The sequence below is a fragment of the Odocoileus virginianus genome, unplaced genomic scaffold (genome assembly GCF_023699985.2).
Source record: "Odocoileus virginianus isolate 20LAN1187 ecotype Illinois unplaced genomic scaffold, Ovbor_1.2 Unplaced_Contig_10, whole genome shotgun sequence".
NCBI lineage: Eukaryota > Metazoa > Chordata > Mammalia > Artiodactyla > Cervidae > Odocoileus > Odocoileus virginianus.
In genome coordinates this window covers 26636-45974 of record NW_027224327.1, presented here as the reverse complement: position 1 = coordinate 45974, position 19339 = coordinate 26636, and the positions used below count along the sequence as shown (strand labels likewise).

General features: G+C 39.1%; 2 protein-coding genes across 9 annotated transcripts in view; both read left to right on the top strand.

Moving 5' to 3' along the window:
- Window positions 1-19339, top strand: part of IWS1 (interacts with SUPT6H, CTD assembly factor 1) — a 49847-nt gene that overhangs the window by 23553 nt on the left and 6955 nt on the right. For 7 of the 8 annotated variants that reach the window (XM_020886345.2, XM_020886342.2, XM_020886340.2 and 4 more), the window contains exons 6-12: window positions 4569-4666; window positions 6982-7132; window positions 8998-9080; window positions 10065-10194; window positions 11079-11196; window positions 13577-13688; window positions 14426-14482. In XM_020886345.2, coding sequence (XP_020742004.2) covers window positions 4569-4666; window positions 6982-7132; window positions 8998-9080; window positions 10065-10194; window positions 11079-11196; window positions 13577-13688; window positions 14426-14482 — 749 coding nt within the window. Of the gene's footprint in view, window positions 1-4568; window positions 4667-6981; window positions 7133-8997; window positions 9081-10064; window positions 10195-11078; window positions 11197-13576; window positions 13703-14425; window positions 14483-19339 lie in introns of those variants that run through there. The other variant, XM_070463946.1, reaches the window with a different exon arrangement.
- Window positions 16896-17644, top strand: LOC139033928 (transcription factor BTF3). Its single transcript, XM_070463948.1, has one exon. The coding sequence runs from the start codon at window positions 17025-17027 to the stop codon at window positions 17511-17513; it is 489 nt and encodes a 162-aa protein (XP_070320049.1). The 5' UTR covers window positions 16896-17024; the 3' UTR covers window positions 17514-17644.

Sequence of the window (19339 nt, the reverse complement as noted above, 5' to 3'; positions counted from 1 at the left end):
TGATATATTCGAACAGAAATCCTTTCAGAACAGGGGCTTCCCTGGCAGTCCAGTGATTAAGACTGTGTTTCCACCACACGAGACTTGGATTTTATCCCTGGTCAGGGAACTAAGATCCCTCATGCCAAAACGTTTAAAAAAAAAACAACAACAAAACACCTTTCAGGACAAAGTTAACATAATCATAGACCTCAGATTATTTCTGTAGTTTTTCAAATACATAATACACACATAACAATTTAAAAGCAAACAGTAGTAGCAACAGACAGTAGAAATAGACCTAAGGGCTCTAGATGTAGAAATTTTTGATAGTACCTATGTTCAGCAAGGTAAAAAATTAAAAAGTTTCTTAGAGCAAATAGTTGTGTGTGTGTTTTTAAAAAATATTTGGAAAAGAATCAAGTAGAAATTCTGGGGACTTTTATGGCAGTCCACTGGTTAAGTGTTCACCTTACAGTGCAGGGGATGAGGGTTCGATCTCTTTTCAGGGAACTGGGATCCCATATGCCGCAGAGCAGCTAAAGCCCATGTGTCGCAACTACTGAGCCCGCACACTCTGGAGGTCATACACCACTACTGGAGAGTCAGTGGGCTGAAAGGAGAGATCCTGCGTGATGCAGCAAGGATCCCGTGAACCACACTGGGACCCAGTGTGGTTAAATAAATAAATTAGTTTAAAAAGAAACCTCTGAAACTGTGAAAATACAATAACTGAAAATTAAAACTTGGTGGATGAGTTTAACAAAAGAGTAGACATATTTGACAAGAAAATGAGTGAATTGGAAGGTAAGTTAGAAGGAACTATGTAGAATGAAATACTGAGATATTAGTGTAGAAAATGTAAAAAGCATAATGAGAAGGTTTAACAAGGTGAATTGGAATCCTCGGAGGAGAAAAGAAAAATGTATGTATATCAGAAGCAGTATTTAAAGAAACAATTCATAAATCATAGAGTCTAGAAGTTCTGCTGATTACAAGTAGGATAAATACAAACCAATCTGCCCCTAAATACATCGCAATAAAATTGCAGGAAAGTCTTGAAAGCAGCCAAAGGGCAATAAACAAGTACATTCAGAGATGAGTGGGCTGCCATGCCCTTCTCCAGGGGATCTTCCCAGTCCAGGTCTCCTGCGTCGCAGGCAGATTCTTTACTGTCTGAGCCACCAGGGAAGCCCTCAGAGAGGCAGAAGTTATTCTAGCAGCTGACTTGTCAGTGGAAGCAATTCAATCCAGTAACTGAAGCGCAGGGATTCTTCTGTGTTCTACGCAAATGAAGATTCCCTCCTTATTTCATCTTATCAAAATACCAGCTGAAAGAAATAGTAAACGCAGAAAGAATATCTCAGGCAGAAAGTCAGGGATGCAGGAAGGAAAAAAGGAACAAAAGCTTGTGGCTCAGTCTAAATGGGTAGTGATCATGCAAGCCAAAGTCACGTTTGGTATGGTTTAAAATGTGTTTAGAATTAAAACATGATGGCAGTAACAAATTGGGCATTTACTTGAAATTGAAATGTTCACAGGTCTTTGCAAAGGTATGTAAAAATATATTAGTAGTCTTTGGTAAGTCAGGATGTACGTTTTAATCTCTAAAAATACTATTGGAATATGTAACTTTCAACCAATAGAAAGGAAAAATGAAATAATAAAAGCTAGTCAATCCAAAAGAAGGCAAAAAAGAAAAATAAAGGAAATATGGAACAGGGGGACAGTTAGAAAGTAGTAAATGGTAAGATAGCAGAGAATAACTTTGATAATATCACACTGAAATGTATTAAGTGCTCCAGTTAAAGAACAAATTTAAAAAGACTAGATTTTTAAAAGGAGCATATATATACTTATTTCAAAATTTATCCAAAACAGAAGATAAAGAAACAATGAAAATGAAAGAATGGAAAAGGATACGTTCTCTGAACACTAACCACAAGAAAGCCGATGTAACTATATGAATATCAAAGAGGTATAATTTAAGGCAAAACCCATTGTTCGAGATAAAGAGGGTCACTTTATATTGGAAAAAGGTTTTAAAATTGTACCTAGCCATGTACTTAGTAACATGGCTTTAAATACATATAATGTATGCAAAGCAAAAATTGACAACTGCACGATTCTATAAGTGAAATGCAAACAGTAGAACCATCAGACCAAAAAATACCACCAAAGATAGAAGAGAGTCTCTTTTTTTTAATTTAAATTTTTTTTTTGTCCTGGACCTCCATTACTGTATGGGGGCTTTCTCTCATTGCAGAGAGTAGGGGCTACTCTAGTTGTGTTTGTGGGCTTCTCAGCGCAGTGGCTTCTCTTGTTGGGGAGCACAGGCTCTAGGCACATAGGCTTCAGTCATTGCAGCATTCAGGCTTAGCAGTTATGGTGCATGGGCTTAGCTGCTCTGTGGCATGTGGAATCTTCCCAGACCAGGAAGTGAACCCATGTCCCTTGCATTGGCAGGCGGATTCTTACCTGCTCTACCACCGGGTGAGTCTGAGAAGTTTCTCTTTTTATATAATCCAGGTATAGAAACCCTTTGGATATTATAAAAGATAAAAATATCTTCTATTCAGTGGCTTGCCTTTTCACTTTCTTAATGGAGTCTTTAATGAGCAAAAGTTTTTTAGTGTAAGTCCGCTTTACCAATCTTTTGCTTTATGTTGAAAGTTTTTCGAATTATAGGAAAATTTTGCCTGTTCCCAGGGTTGTAAAAACATTCTTGTGAGTAATTCTTCAGAATCTTTCTTATCTTTTCATTTAATTTTTATAGTCTATCTAGAATGAGTTTTTATGTGCAGTATGTGGGCTTTCTTGGTGGTTCAGTGGTAAAGAATCTGCATGTGGATGCAGGAGACACAAGTTAGATCCCTGGTTCAGGAAGATCCCCTGAAGAAGGAACTGGCAACCCACTCCAGTGTTTTTGCCTGGAAAATCCCATGGATGGAGGTGCCTGGTGGGCTGCCGTCCATGGAGTTGCAAGAGTCAGACACGACTGAGCGACTAAAAAACAAGCAAGTTCAATATGTGTGAGATAGTCAAGATTTCTGCGCCCCCCCACCCCAGTTAACCCAGATTATCCTCTTCCACTACTCTGTAGTGACATCTTTGTCGTAAATCAAATGTGTATATATATCTTCTAGTCTTTTCTGAACTCTCTTTTCTGTTCCATTGGTCTGTCCTTGTACTGTTAATGCATAACTCTTAATATTTGTTTTTTTATGCCCTTCAAGTTTGTTTTCCTCAAAGGTTGCCTTGACTTTTCTTGGTTCTTTTCATTTCCAAATAAAATTTAAACTTTTGCCGAACATAGAAACCATAGCCAGCATTTTCTGAATGCAATGAAATTAAAAGTCAGAAACAAAATTAGCAAATAAAACACCCTTGTCATCCAGAGAAAATTAAAACTTACTTGTTAAACAATTTTTATGTTGAAAAAGAAGTCAGTACTTTCATTACTAAAGCTAGAGAGAATGAAAGTAGATGAATTTAGAGTATAGTTCAAGATGGTAGAAAAATAGCAAATCCAAAGGAAAACAGAAAAGAATTCACTCAATATTACCCTGTATGCCAGAGATTGTTTGGACATTGCCCTCATGGGGCTTATACTCAACATTAAGCCACATTTACAAGGACAAGACATATTTTTCTAGTGTGGAGAATGGACATCAGTTGGATTATAGGTTCAGTTCAGTGAGAAAAACAGCATACTAGGGAAAGCATTGGAAAGGCCTTTCTAAGTATAATATGAAAGTTACAAGCTATGAAGAAAAGACTGGCCATTTAAGTTAAAAAATTGTGCCTGGAAAACATTATCATAAACAAAATCAAACTGTATTTGCAAAACAGTCCAGGTGTGAGGATTGTGCTGTTCCTGTCACATAACAAGTGCTGATTCCCTAATTTTTAAAGAGATTTTTTTATACCAGTAAGACAAAGGTCCAGTGGGAAGATGGCCACTGGATATTGAGAGTTCACAAAGAAATAGTAACAGATAGCTTTGAAACCTGAAAAATGCCCAGCCTTACTCATAATAAGTGGATGCAGAGAAAACTACAGAGACATCTTGTTTTTTTCAGTGCAGCGATTGCTAATGTCAATGCTTGATAACCTGCTGTAGTCATGAGAAGGTGAGGAAACAGGTTCAGTTGTGCTTTGCTGGAAGGAGAGTTAATGGTATAATCAGTTTGCAGATATTTCTGAAGATTTCAAGTATTGACACATACCTAAGTGTCAATAGGGAAATATTTAAATCATGTCTGCAATGGTTTGATGAAATCATCTAAAGCCTTAAAAACTTAAAGGTAGTTTATACCAATATCAGTTTGACTCCAGATTCTTTTGTTAGGTGTGAAATGTGCACAACAGTATTCTGTACTCAGTGTGTATAATAAAAGAATGTAGTAAGTAGAAGCGCTTCTGTAAGCCTAAGTGTTTCTGGAAGGAGACAAGAAAACCAGTAACACTAATGGCTAGAGTGGGAGGGAGCTTTTTTGCTATATGTTTTTTGGCGTCCAAGAGCAAGAAGTTACACGGAAGAGTCTGTAATGAGGTTGTGATAACTGACTAACTTACCCTGCATTTAGGGTTTTAACCAAGAAGATTTGGAAGAAGAAAAAAGTGAAACACAGGTAAAAGAAGCAGAAGATTCAGATTCTGATGATAACATAAAGAGAGGAAAGCAGTAAGTTTATTTGTTTTTTAAAGGACTTTGTTAAAGAGAACTTTTAAAATGAGATGAAGACTAACAAACTTTGTTTTTCTTATTTTGGTTCCTGATTAAGTGTAGGAAAGAACCTTCCATTTTTGTTCTCCCGTCTACTTCTCTATATACAGTTGCTATCTGAAAATTATTTGCACTTGTTATTTTTCTTTCATTTGCCCTGTGCTCAGCTATTTTTGTGGAGCTATTTGGTTGTCAGGCTTTTTAAATTCATATCTCAACTTACTTTTCAGTCTGAAAAGTAGCCCAGTAAAAGCTCATTGAGAAAGAGAAAGCTGATTCAGGAGTCCCAGGGTGGGTGGGGGGGGCACAGTTTTAGATGCAGAATACTGCTTGATTGTATTTCACATACTTTTGTTGAGATGATTGGAATCTGTGCAGAAAAATCTGGTGTCTTGAAAGGTGCCAAACATAGAAAGACTTGTTAGTTACTGTTAGGGTTATAAAGATGATACTGTAATATCAGTATCACGACATTAAATGATAGTTTTCTTCTTAATTCCTAGTGACATGCAAGAATTAAGCTGAGAGAGTTTCCAATACCTTTGGAAATTAAATTATATAAACCGTATCATTTTACTTCAGTTACTCAGTCGTGTCTGACTCTTTGCGACTCCATGAACCACAGCACGCCAGGCCTCCCTGTTCATCACCAACTCCCGGAGTCCACCAAACCCATGTCCATTGAGTCAGTGATGCCGTCCAACAATCTCATCTTCTGTTTTCCTCTTTTCCTCCTGCCCTCAGTCTTTCCCAGCATCAGGGCAGAGAGCATGTTAGCTCCCTTGTTAAGTGTAAAGATTCAGTTGAATGCTTAGGAAGACTTTTTGAGGCTCTTAGCAGATATGTATATTTCCATCTTTATCCACCTGACCTGCCTCTTGAGAAACCTGTATGCGGGTCAGGAAGCAGCAGTTAGAACTGGACACGGAACAACAGACTGGTTCCACACAGGAAAAGGAGTACGTCAAGGCTATATATTGTCACTCTGCTTATTTAACTTATATGCAGAGTACATCATGAGAAACGCTGGGCTGGAGGAAGCACAAGATTCCCGGGAGAAATATCAATGACCTCAGATATGCAAATGACACCACCCAGAAAGTGAAGAAGAACTAAAGAACCTCTTGATGAAAGTGAAAGAGGAGAATGAAAAAGTTGGCTTAAAGCTCAACATTCAGAAAACTAAGATCATGGCATCTGGTCCCATCACTTCATGGCAAATAGATGGGGAACAGTAGAAACAGTGGCAGACTTTATTTTTTGGGCTCCAAAAATCACTGCAGATGGTGATTGCAGCCATGAAATTAAAAGACGCTTACTCCTTGGAAGGAAAGTTATGACCAACCTAGACAGCATATTAAAAAGCAGAGACATTACTTTGCCAACAAAGGTCCGTCTAGTCAAGGCTATGGTTTTTCCAGTGGTCATGTATGGATGTGAGAGTTGGACTATAAAGAAAGCTGAGTGCAGAAGAATTGATGCTTTTGAACTGTGGTGTTGGAGAAGACTCTTGAGAGTCCCTTGGACTGCAAGGAGATCCAACCAGTCCATCCTAAAGGAGATCAGTCCTGGGTGTTCACTGGAAGGACTGATGTTGAAGCTGAAACTCCAATACTTTGGCCACCTGATGTGAAGAGCTGACTCATTGGAAAAGACCCTGATGCTGGAAAAGATTGAGGGCAGGAAGAGAAGGGGACGACAGAGGATGAGATGGTTGGATGGCATCACTGACTCAATGGACATGGGTTTGGGTGGACTCTGGGAGTTGGTGATGGACAGGGAAGCCTGGCGTGCTGCGTTTTCATGGGGTCGCAGAGTCGGACATGACTGAGTGACTGAACTGAACTGAACTGATCTTTATCTCAGTCATATTATGTTTTGAGAGAAGTACACATTATATACTTGCTGTTACTAAGAAACAGCAGTTTTTTCCCCTAGTTATTCCTATATAAGACAGAAGTATTTAGATGATTGAACACCACTCTTTCCCTTCCCCCAAAAAGCAATGCAGTTAAAACTAAACCATGGAGTGACAGGTAAAACTTGACATTTGAAGTGTGTTTTATGTGTAACAGTTGGGATAGTGGAAAAATTGAGCATAAAATTTATGATCACTTGTTCTGTTAAAAACAATTTTAAAAGTACTTGTACTTTAAAAAAAGGTAGCACTTCATTGAGTTAGAGTTTTAAAAATTGGTGGTTCTTAACTCATAAAAGAAGATGTGTATTTAAAAGCAAATTTATATTTTACTTGATTTTGTGTTATTGCTTAGCATGGACTTTCTGTCAGACTTTGAGATGATGTTACAGCGGAAAAAGAGCATGAGTGGCAAGCGCAGACGTAACCGTGATGGTGGTACTTTTATTAGTGATGCTGACGATGTTGTGAGTGCCATGATTGTCAAGATGAATGAAGCTGCTGAGGTGAGTCACTTGCAGCTTCATCCTTCTTTCTCTCACATAATTGGTTATGTAGCCTGTTTTGTTTTTTGGCCACACTTTGTGGCTTGCAGGATCTGAGTTCCCCAGCCAGGGATTGAACTCATGTCCTTGGCAGTGAAAGCACCAAGCCCAAGCCACTTGACCACCAGGGAATTCCTGCTTTAAAAAAAAAAAAAAAAGCTTAATTCTTGTTTAATTTACAATTACATTTACATTAGATACATAAGTATCTACTTAATTTTTTTAAGATAAGCATTTAATGTTTTAAATGTTAAGCATGGAAAATTTTAGTAGTATGTTTTAGGGGAAAAAAAGGAAGACTTGAGTATTTAGTAAAATGGGCCTTTTTGGCTGAATTGGTTTGCCTTTTTCATAATATTTTGCTATTTTATTTATTTGGCCACACAGTATGTAATTCCTCAACCAGGGTTCAGACCTGCACCCTCTGCATTGGAAGTATGGCATGTTAACATCTGGACTGCTAGGGAAGTCCCTGGTTTCCTGTTTTTATGGAGGAATGATTTTGCTCTCAGGTTTGGCTAGTTTACCACAAAGTGATGTTTCTTCACATACAAAAAAATTATAAACTTATGCCTAGTAGGTTTTAACTCGTGTCATGCTTTTGCCTCTGATTAAGAGATTACATTTAATTCATTGCATTTTAAAATTGTGCTCAAATTGTAAAAATTGGCCACATACAATGATTAAAAACAAATCCTGCTCTTTTAGAGGCACTTGCTGAGGTATTTTGCTATGTGTGTAGGATTTGTTCCAGAATAATTCAAGGGTGAAGGGGAAAGCAGCTAGAGATCAGTGAGCAAGATTGGTCCTGTGTGTTCAGTTGTTGAAATGTGTGTGTCAGGAGTGTATAGTTTTGTTTTCTGTTTGTAGAATTTAAATTTTCTACAGTTAAAAAGCAGAGGAAATTCCTTGGTGGTCCAGTGGTTAAGACACCAAGATTTTGTTGCCAAAGGCCTGGGTTTCAGTCCCTGTTCGTGAAGCTTTAGATTCCCATAAGCCTTGCAATGCGGCCCAAAAAAAGTGGGGGAAAAAACCCCAAATATCAAAGACTAAAAGTTTTTAATAACATATTCTTTTCTTACAAACCGCATAGCCAGAATATTATTTTTGATGATAAACTAAATTTTTCCATGTATAATTTGTACATTGAATGAACTCTGAAAATCTGACAGTTGTGCCAGTATTTTAAATTAAAATTGTTACTCTCGATTTGTAGTCGTTAAAACTAATTATTCTAACAATTTTGTGGGTTTTGGCTCTACAAAATGCCTCTACTATATGTAGTTCTTTCTTGTAGGAAAACCTCTAGTGTCTCAGAGAAATTGCTACTTTATTATATCTAAAGCTTAGAATTACAGTGTTAATAATTTGCTATTAGCAATTGTTCTCTGACAAATATGGTATATTAACACATACATATGGAATCTAGAAAAATGGTACTGATGAATCTATCTGCAGGGCAGCAGCTGAGACAGAGAAAAGACTTATGGGCATGGAGGGAAGGAGAGGGTGGGACGAATTGAGAGAGTAGCGTTAAAACATATACATTACCATATGCAAAATTAGATAGCCAGTGGAAATTTGCTGTATGATGCAGGGAGCTCAAATCCAGTGTTCTGTGACAACCTAGAGAGACAGGATAGGGTGGGAAGAGGGAGGGGACATATGTATATCTGTGGCTGATTGATGTTCATATATAGCAGAAGCCAACACAATGTTGTAAAGTAGTTTTCCTCCAATTAAAAATAAATTTTTTTAAAAGTGAAAAAGAAAAAGCCATTGCTTTCTTTTTACTTTTTTTTAGAAAAATCTTTTTCTTCCTATAGGAAGACAGACAGTTGAATAATCAAAAAAAACCAGCACTGAAAAAATTAACATTATTACCTACTGTGGTCATGCACCTTAAGAAGTAAGTATTCTCTTTTCTTAAAAAAAAGCTTTCCTTTTAATGGAATGGTATTCAAGCTATGTATTGGTGTTCTAGAGACATTAAAGAATGATCGCCTTCTATCAATTTACAGAAAAATAGTAATGAATAGAATCTCCTAAATTATTACTTTCTCACAGATATTTCTTAAACTTTTATGCCTGATAGAAACAGAGCAAATAGCAAGCTGATGTTAATGAAAGAAAACTTGGAAACTACTAATTTTTTCTTTATACACTACAGATTGGGTCTGTTTTTCCAGAATGATTGAGAGCAGAGCAAATCCTGGAAGACTACTTGAAGGATGTATTGAACCAGACTCCTTCAACCTGTTATATCATGAATTTTATCTTTGTATTAGTACACCAATTAGCCAGACACATGGTCTAGGACTTTCTACGAGAAAATTGGCACCTCTATGCCAACAGAGAAAATTATCTGTGCCAGACTTCATATATATGATATCATGTTCTGGTACATAAAATGGAATTTGAATAGTAATCAGTATTTCATAGTGATTTTTTTCTGCTGGGAGAGTGGTGGTATTCCTGCCTGCAAATTCTGGGTTCTCTATTACTTGAAACAGTTTAAGGATCACTATTCTCATAGGTTCAACATAATTTTTAAGTGTGATAATTGAAGCTCATTATTCTTATTGTCTGCACCATTCATATCAGCATTAGCCTACCCTCGTGTAATTTGGTGTGTTTTTTGGGGGGTTGGGGGTGACGGGCTATCTTTAACAAATCATCTTTCCTTGCGTATCATGTCTGTTTCTTGAAAATAGGAACTCAATTTCATAGAGCTGTTGAAATCTATGAACAGGTGCTCAGTAAATAAATGCATAATTTTTTTTTAAAGCAGTTTTTGGAAACATCACTAAATACATAAGAAAATCAAAGGAAGCTACAGTAGAACCAGCATTCATAGACTTGACCTTCTTTTCTTTTATTGTTATTATTTTAGGCAGGACCTTAAAGAAACATTTATTGACAGTGGTGTGATGTCCGCCATCAAAGAATGGCTCTCTCCTCTACCAGATAGGAGTTTGCCAGCACTGAAGATTCGAGAAGAGCTGCTGAGGATTCTGCAAGAGGTGATAGGCAGATAATCTGACTTGTTTGCTCTTCATTGATTATTTGACATGGCTTGTATTATCATAACCTCTGCATTTTACTGTGTATTTGTGTATTCTGTCTGCCATAGCCTATCAGAAGAGTTGTATTAGGTATGTTTATTAGGAGCATACCAAGTAAAATGAACTTAAAAAGAAGGCCTTTTAAAACTTCTTGTGACTATGGTATTGAAGAAGAAAGATCTTGGAGCCGCTCTGGTTTGTCTGAGAAGAGTAGTATGGTAGTGGGTGTGTCTTAGGGAGGCACTGAAGTAGAAGGGGCACCGACTTCAGCCTCAGATGTGCCTTTAAATCTGGGTCTGAGCCACCTTTATGTGGCTGTGACACCGTGGGCAAGCTGCTTAACTTCTGAAGGAATTCCCGAGGAACCTGCTATGTGCTAGGTGTTTTTTAAATGTATAGGTTCATTTATTCCTCACAGCAAACCTGCAGGATAGATGTATTATCTCCATTTTACAGATGAGGAAATTAAGACTCAGAGAAGTTCAATGACTTGTCTAAGGTCACAAAACTAACAAGTGGCTGTGGGTTCAGACATAGGTCTGTTTGGTTCAGAGACCTGAGAGGACCCTCGATTTGTTAAACTGCCAACCTCTGAGGATGCTTCGTTTACACTTTCTCACACTGTTAAGTTTTAATTCAGCTCAGTGGTAGTACTGAACTCTGACCTCCTTATGGGAACACAGAATGTCTTTGTGTTCAATGACTACAGATACTGAAAATAGAACTTTTTTGTTGTTTGTTCTGCTGTGAATGAACCAGGTGTTGCAGGCCCACTAGAGTAGATTGACAGGACTCCCAGCTTCTTAATGATTAATATGTGTGTATGTGTTTATGTTCCCCAGCTACCTAGTGTGAGCCAGGAGACCCTGAAGCATAGTGGGATTGGACGAGCAGTGATGTATCTCTATAAACACCCCAAGGAATCAAGGTCCAACAAGGACATGGCAGGGAAATTAATCAGTATGTACATTTTGCTTTTTGTTTCTTGTGTTTATGTTTATAGAGAGACATGTATATATATAAACTAACTATATTTTTACCAGTATTCTTTTAAAATGAGTCTGAAATGAAGTAGAAAAATTGTTGATAACTTCCTATAGATACCAAGCTTTTAATCCTTAGACTTAAAATGCTTCTCAGTATATTTAAGTATGCTATCCCAGTATATAACAAAAAAAATAATGCATTTGCTAATTATGGATCAAGAGCATGTATAGAGAGAGGGAGATTGGAATATAGGCCCTAGAGTCAGTCATACCTGGGTTTCCGTTTACCACCTGCCTTACTGCATATCCTTGGGCTAGTGATTTAAGCTGTAAATCAGGTTTCCTCCTCTGTAAAACAGAGAACTGTGTATTTAATTTAGTTTGTCTTAAAGATTAAACAAGATGTAGATAAGGTATGGTGCCTAGAATACAGTAAATCCTCAAGAAATGTTAGCTGCTGCTGCTACTGTTGTCCCTTTTATAATGATCTCCAAAGCCTTTTGTGTGTTACTGCTTAATGATACCAGAGAAATCCCAAGAAGTCTTAACTGAAATTTATCTGATCAGTCGCTGTATTGAACACCACGTGTGTTTTCATCCCCCTCGTTAATTCTTCCTGTGCTTTGTGTTGGAAAGATTTTTAAACTTGTAAGACTAGATTGAAATAGTAACTACTTTTATGTCTGAATTGGAGAAGGAAATGGCAACCCACTCCAGTACTCTTGCCTGGAAAATTCCATGGATGGAGGAGCCTGGTGGGCCTACAGTCCATGGGGTCACAAAGAATCGGACACGACTGAGCGACTTCACTTTCACTTTTACTTTATATCTGAATACAGTAGTTACTTGCCTATTGCTATTTTAAGATTATCAAAAACTTTTAGAAGAAATTTAATTTTTTTAATAAACTAGAGGAGTATTAACATCTTGTTATTAACCTGCAGTTTACTGCCTATTAAATAATAAGCTTCTGATGCTTTGATGCAGTGGTTTTCAACCTTTTTGCCCTAGGCAAAGGGAAGCAGGCTGTTCGTACTGATACTCATGATGTACTACAAGTGATTCTGAATCCAGAGATGGGGAAGGCATGTCAGTTTTTAAAGAGATATAGACCCCCTGAGACTCCTTGCTTCCTTCTTAGTTTGATGACACCTGTGTTCTGTCTGTAAAGGTCCTTTATTGTTTTGATAGTGTATACCAGGGGAACCAGATCAGACAGCAGGAGGTGAGCAACTGGCGAGCAAACAAAACTTCGTTTGTATTGACAGCTGCTCCCTATCACTTGAATTACCACCTGAGCTCTACCTCCTGTCAGATTAGCAGTGGCATAATAAATGTAATGCACTTTAAACCATCCCAAAGCCATCACACGCGCATACATGTCCATGGAAAAATTGTCTTCCACAAAACTGGTCCCTGGTGCCAAAAAGATTGGGGACCGCTAGCATATAGAGTCGGAGAAGGCAATGGCAACCCACTCCAGTACTCTTGCCTGGAAAATCCCATGGACGGAGGAACCTGGTGGGCTGCAGTCCATGGGGTCACAAAGAGTCGGACACGACTGAGTGACTTCACTTTCACTTTTCACTTTCATGCATTGGAGAAGGAAATGGCAACCCACTCCAGTGTTCTTGCCTGGAGAATCCCAGGGACGGCAGAGCCTGGTAGGCTGCCGTCTGTGGGGTCACATAGAGTCAGACACGACTGAAGCGACTTAGCAGCAGCAGCAGCATATGGAGTGGGTAGCCATTCCCTTCTCCAGGGGACCTTCCTGACCCAGGGATGGAACCCAGGTCTCCTGCATTGCAGGCAGATTCTTTACTCTCTGAGCCACCAGGGAAGCCCATATAATGCAGCAATAAGAACAAAAACATCAAATGGCACCTCTGGCCTTTTGCTGGCTAAACAGTGTGCATGTAGAACGTCTTTGTGTGTGCACTTTCGTTAACAGCTTTCTTAGGCTTGAATATAGGTCTGACGTCTGCACTATCAAAAGGTAATTTTTAAAGGTTTAAACCACTTTGACAACTAAGTAATAAAGGAGCTTGTTTTTGGTTAGAATAAGAACATAGAGAATTTCAAGATTTTCTGTTTTCAGTATTTGTAAACAATGTGATCAACAAGGCTTAATATCCAGAATATACAAATACTTCATACTACTCAGTATTTAAAAAAAAAAAATCAGAAAATGGGCAGAAGACTTAAATAGACATTTATCCTATAAATGGTCCTGAAATAATGGTGTCTTTAAGGAGAGAATATTCTGAATGCCTAGACTATGACATTACCATAGGTTGTGATTATTTCAAGAATGCCACTCTGTTGACTAAATAATTAATTTCCCTTTGTTGTAGATGAATGGTCTCGGCCTATATTTGGTCTTACCTCAAACTACAAAGGAATGACAAGAGAAGAAAGGGAGCAGAGAGACCTAGAACAGATGCCCCAAAGGCGAAGAATGAACAGGTATGAGGGAACAGGTATGAGTAAGTGAAGTAAATACTATTGCTCTGATAACTCAGGGTTTTTGTTGTTGTTTTTTCTTTTTGTAAATAAAGATGATTAAGAAACCTATAAGATGGGATGCCTGGGTTCGATCCCTGGGTTGGGAGGATGCTTTGGAGAAAGGAAAGGCTATCCATTCCAGTACTTTGGCCTGGAGATTTCCACAGACTGTATGGTCCATGGGGTCACAAAGAGCTGGACACCACTGAGCAAAAAAAAAAAGAAACCCATAAGATGATAAGAGTTTGTCTTTCCGCTTGCTATCTCTTGTAGTTCATAATACCATTTAAGTTTAAATGTGGGTAGTGTCTAGTGAAGCTTGTCACTTGCTCCCCCCCAGACTTTTCTGGTTGCATCTGGTGTCTGCCACCGTTTTGGAGGTTGCTTCTGTTGTTGCAGCCACTTACAGGAACAACTTTCTTAGTCCCATTTCCAGATTCTTAGAGGGGAAAGATATTACTGGTTAAATTTGTATCCATAAACTGGATACAGTTGCATCTAGTAAGATCATTACAGGTGAGTGAAACCTGATGTGCAAATGGTAACTGAAATAAATAGTACTAAGATTAGGAATTATTTTCTCTGATCCAATATAAAGGACCTGATTGTGATCTGAGTTTGATATTTCACTTTGCTCTTTTCCCCTTAATTATAAAGTTCTAACATTCCTAATATCTCATCAATTGCTTTTTTCCCAGCACTGGTGGTCAGACACCCCGAAGAGATTTGGAAAAGGTGCTGACAGGAGAGGAAAAGTAAGATTTTTTTGTATTGATTTACTTCTTAGATGATATTGTGAATGTTCTTGCTGCCTTAAGAAAAATAGCAAATGAAATGATGGTTCAGAGTGGTGGGGGATGATTTCTAGTGTAGCATTTATTGGATATCCACACTGTATTGGTGCTCTGGAGACTACAAGAAGATTGAAAAATAGTCCGAGTAAAGATTTTGTTGCCACTTGCTATATAATAAACTGTGTTAGGCTCCAGAAATACAGAATCATATTAAAAGTAGTCCATTCTCTCAAAGTCTTTAGAGGAATCAGAGGCAAAGGGAGAGCTTAAGCAAAGATGTAGGGTAAGCACTCAAGGCCTATTTTAGGGATGGTTAGTAGCCGAAATCAGATTAATTCTATTCTTTGCAGCCAAAGATGGAGAAGCTCTATACAGCCAGCAAAAACAAGACGGGAGCTGACTGTGGCTCAGATCATGAACTCCTTATTGCCAAATTCAGACTTTTTTTTTTCCCATTTATTTTTATTAGTTGGAGGCTAATTACTTTACATCATTGCAGTGGTTTTTGTCATACATTGAAATGAATTAGCCATGGATTTACATGTATTCCCCATCCCGGTCCCCCCTCCCACCTCCCTCTCCATCCTATCCCTCTGGGTCTTCCCAGTGCACCAGGCCCGAGCACTTGTCTCATGCACCTAAACTGGGCTGGTGATCTGTTTCACCCTAGATAATATACGTGTTTCGATGGTGTTCTCTTGAAACATCCCACCCTCGCCTTCTCCCAGAGTCCACAAGTCTGTTCTATACATCCGAGTCTCTTCAAATTCAGACTTAAATTGAAGAAAGTAGGGAAAACCACTAGATCATTCAGGTATGACCTAAATCAAATCCCTTACGATTATACAGTGGAAGTGACAAATAGATTCAAGGGATTAGATCTGATAGACAGAGTGCCTGAAGAACTATGGATGGAGGTTCGTGACATTGTACAGGAGGCAGTGATCAAGACCATCCCCAAGATAAAAGAAATGCAAAAAGGCAAAATGGTTGTCTGAGGAGGCCTTACAAACAGCTGATCAAAGAAGGGAAGCTAAAGGCAAAGGAAAAAAGGAAAGATATATCCATTTGAATGCAGAGTTCCAAAGAATAGCAAGGAGAGAGAAAAAAGCTTTCCTCAGTGATCAATGCAGAGAAATAGAGGAAAATAACAGAATGGGAAAGATTATAGAGAAAATTAGAGATATCAAGGGAACATTTCATGCAAAGATGGGCACAGTAAAGGACAGAAATGGTATGGACCTAACAGAAGCAGAAGATATTAAGAAGAGGTGGCAAGAATACACAGAACTATACAAAAAAGATCTTCATGACCCAGATAACCATGATGGTGTGATCACTCACCTAGAGCCAGACATCCTGGAATGCAAAGTCAAGTGGGCCTTAGGAAGCATCACTAGGAACAAAGCTAGTGGAGGTGATGGAATTCCAGTTGAGCTATTTCAAATCCTAAAAGATGATGCTATGAAAGTGCTATACTCAATATGCCAGCAAATTTGGAAAACTCAGCAGTGGTCACAGGACTGGAAAAGGTCAGTTTTCATTCCAATCCTGAAGAAAGACAATGCTAAAGAGTGTTTAGACTACTGCACAATTGCACTCATCTCACACACTAGCAAAGTCATGCTCAAAATTCTCCAAGCCAGGCTTCAACAGTACGTGAACTTCCAGATGTTCAAGCTGGATTTAGAAAAGGCAGAGGAAGCAGAGATCAAATTGCCAGCATCTGCTGGATAATCTAAAAAGCAAGAGAGTGCCAGAAAAACATCTACTTCTGTTTCATTGACTATGCCAAAGCCTTTGATTGTGTGGATCATACCAAACTGTGGAAGATTCTTCAAGAGATTCTTCAATACCAGACCACCTGACCTGCCTTCTGGGAAACCTGTATGCAGGTCAGGAAACAACAGTTAGAACTGGACGTGGAACAGCAGACTGGTTCCAAATAGGGAAAGGAGTATGTCAAGGCTGTATATTGTCACCCTGCTTATTTAACTTATATGCAGAGTACATCATGAGAAACACTGGGCTGGATGAAGCACAAGCTGGAATCAAGATCGCTGGGAGAAGTATCATTAACCTCAGCTATGCAGATGACACCACCCTTATGGCAGAAAGCGGAGAACTGAAGAGCCTCTTGATGAAAGTGAAAGAGGAGAGTGAAAAAGTTGGCCTAAAGCTCAACATTCAGAAAACTAAGATCATGGCATCTGGTCCCATTACTTCATGGCAAACAGATGGGGAAACAATGGAAACAGGAAGAGACTTTATTTTCTTGGGCTCCAGAATCACTGCAGATAATGACTGCAGCCATGAAATTAAAAGACACTTCCTCCTTGGAAGAAACGCTATGACCAACCTAGACAGCATGTTAAAAAGCAGAGACAGCTCTAGCTGCCATCTTGCGTCCCCGCGTGTGTGCGCCTAACCTCAGCTGGTCTGCCCGAGACCACCTGAGCGCCAACCCTAGTCCCCCGCACGGCCCCATTTCCGCTCCAACAAGATGAAAGAAACTATCATGAACCAGGAGAAACTCGCCAAACTGCAGGCACAAGTGCGCATTGGTGGGAAAGGAACTGCTCGCAGAAAGAAGAAGGTGGTTCATAGAACAGCCACAGCAGATGACAAAAAACTTCAGTTCTCTTTAAAGAAGTTAGGGGTAAACAATATCTCTGGTATTGAAGAGGTGAATATGTTCACAAATCAAGGAACAGTGATCCACTTTAACAACCCTAAAGTTCAGGCATCTCTGGCAGCAAACACTTTCACCATTACAGGCCACGCTGAGACAAAGCAACTGACAGAAATGCTCCCCAGCATCTTAAACCAGCTTGGTGCCGACAGTCTGACCAGTTTAAGGAGACTGGCTGAAGCTCTGCCCAAACAGTCCGTGGATGGAAAAGCACCACTTGCCACTGGAGAGGAGGATGATGATGAAGTTCCAGATCTTGTGGAGAATTTTGATGAGGCTTCCAAGAATGAAGCAAACTGAACTGAGTTAACTTCTGAAGAAGATAAATCTTGAAGAAGTTACTGGGAGCTGCTATTTTATATTATGACTGCTTTTTAAAATTTTGTTTATGGATCTGATAAAATCTAGATCTCTAATATTTTTAAGCCTAAGCCCCTGGACACTGCAGCTCTTTTCAGTTTTTGCTTATATACAATTCATTCTTTGCAGCTAATGAAGCTGAAGAAGCCTAAGAATAAAGTTTGAGACAAAGATAAATAAAGTTCTTTGCCTAGTATATGGTTTTATTTTTTATTTCATTGATACCAATTTGTACACAGAAGGCAAAATTGTTTATAGAAAGCTAATCATGGCATGTAATATGACTGATAATGATGAATGGAATCTGATTAAAGATTTAAAATGACAGTTAAAAAAAAAAAAAAAAAAGCAGAGACATTACTTTGCCAACAAAGGTCCATCTAGTCAAAGCCATGGTTTTTCCAGTAGTCATGTATGGATGTGAAAGTTGGACTATAAAGAAAGGTGAGCACCAAAGAATTGATGCTTTTGAACTGTGGTGCTGGAGAAGGCTCTTGAGAGTCCTTTGGACTGCAAGGAGATCCAACCAGTCAATCCTAAAGGAAATCAGTCCTGAATATTCATCGTAAGGACTGATGTTGAAGCTGAAACCTGAAACTCCAATACTTTGGCCACCTGATGCGAAGGACTGACTCATTTGAAAAGACCCTGATGCTGCAAGATTGAGGGTGGGAGGAGAAGGGGACGACAGAGGATGAAATGGTTGGATGGCATCACCAACTCGATAAGCATGAGTTTGAGTAAGCCCCAGGAGTTGGTGATAGACAGGGAAGCCTGGTGTGTTGCAGTCCATGGGGTCACAAAGAGTCGGACACGACTGAACAACTGAACTGAACTGAGTAGGCTGAAGTGATCAGGCAGTAACTGTGGTGCCTGACGTGGTGGAAAATAAGGTTGGAAATGCAGATATTGACCAAACTCTGAAGTGCTTTAAATCAAGATGAGGGATGTTTACTTCTCTGGTTTCCTAGAAGGTTTTTTGAGCGTGGATGTGAAGTTAAATTTGATTTGGAATGCACTGTTGGTGGCATGCTGTGGGATGGGTTGCAGAGCAGAAGAGCTGAAGGTAGTGATACAGGTCAACTGAAACTGTAATGGAGAAGCAGAAAGTTGAGGAGAATTTGCAGGCACAAAACTGCCAGGAGTTGACTTGGTGGGTGATGAGCTGGCTAGAGTTGAAGATACCAACCAGAATTTTAAACTTAAGTAACTGAGATGATGGTGTTACCCTTCACTAGAGTGGAGAGGAGTTGATGTGAAGTCATAGGCGAGTTTTTTCTTGAACATATTAAATAGAAGGTGAATGAGATAGTCCTGAAAATATCCTGGGTCTAGAGCTGGAATTTGAGCTAGAGACATTGATAGTTATCTCCCTAGGAAAGATTGTTGAATCATGAAATTAACAGAGTGAAAAATAAACTGAACGGGGAATTCCCTGGTGGTCCAGTCGTTAGGACTCGGTGCTTTCACTGCAGTGGCCTGGATTCAATCCCTGGTTGGGGAACTAAGATCTTGCAAGCTGCACAGTACAACAAAACAAAACAAAAGAACCCACTAAACACATTAAAAAATAAACTGAATGCTTTGAAAAGGGGTGTAGCCACCGAAGGCCAGTGAGGAGCTGTGATCCTACACATTGGAAGAGAACCTAGAGAAGGACAAGGCTGCCCCGGAGGGCGCTGTGGTGGAGAGTAGACTTCAGAGGGGCTGTGCAGTGAGTGCTGGCAGTTATGCAGCATCCACATCACAAAAGGAAAACAGGAAAT

Bases quoted from the DNA above. Each gene is read 5' to 3' on its own strand.
- LOC139033928 (XM_070463948.1), top strand. From the start codon at position 17,025: ATGAAAGAAACTATCATGAACCAGGAGAAACTCGCCAAACTGCAGGCA.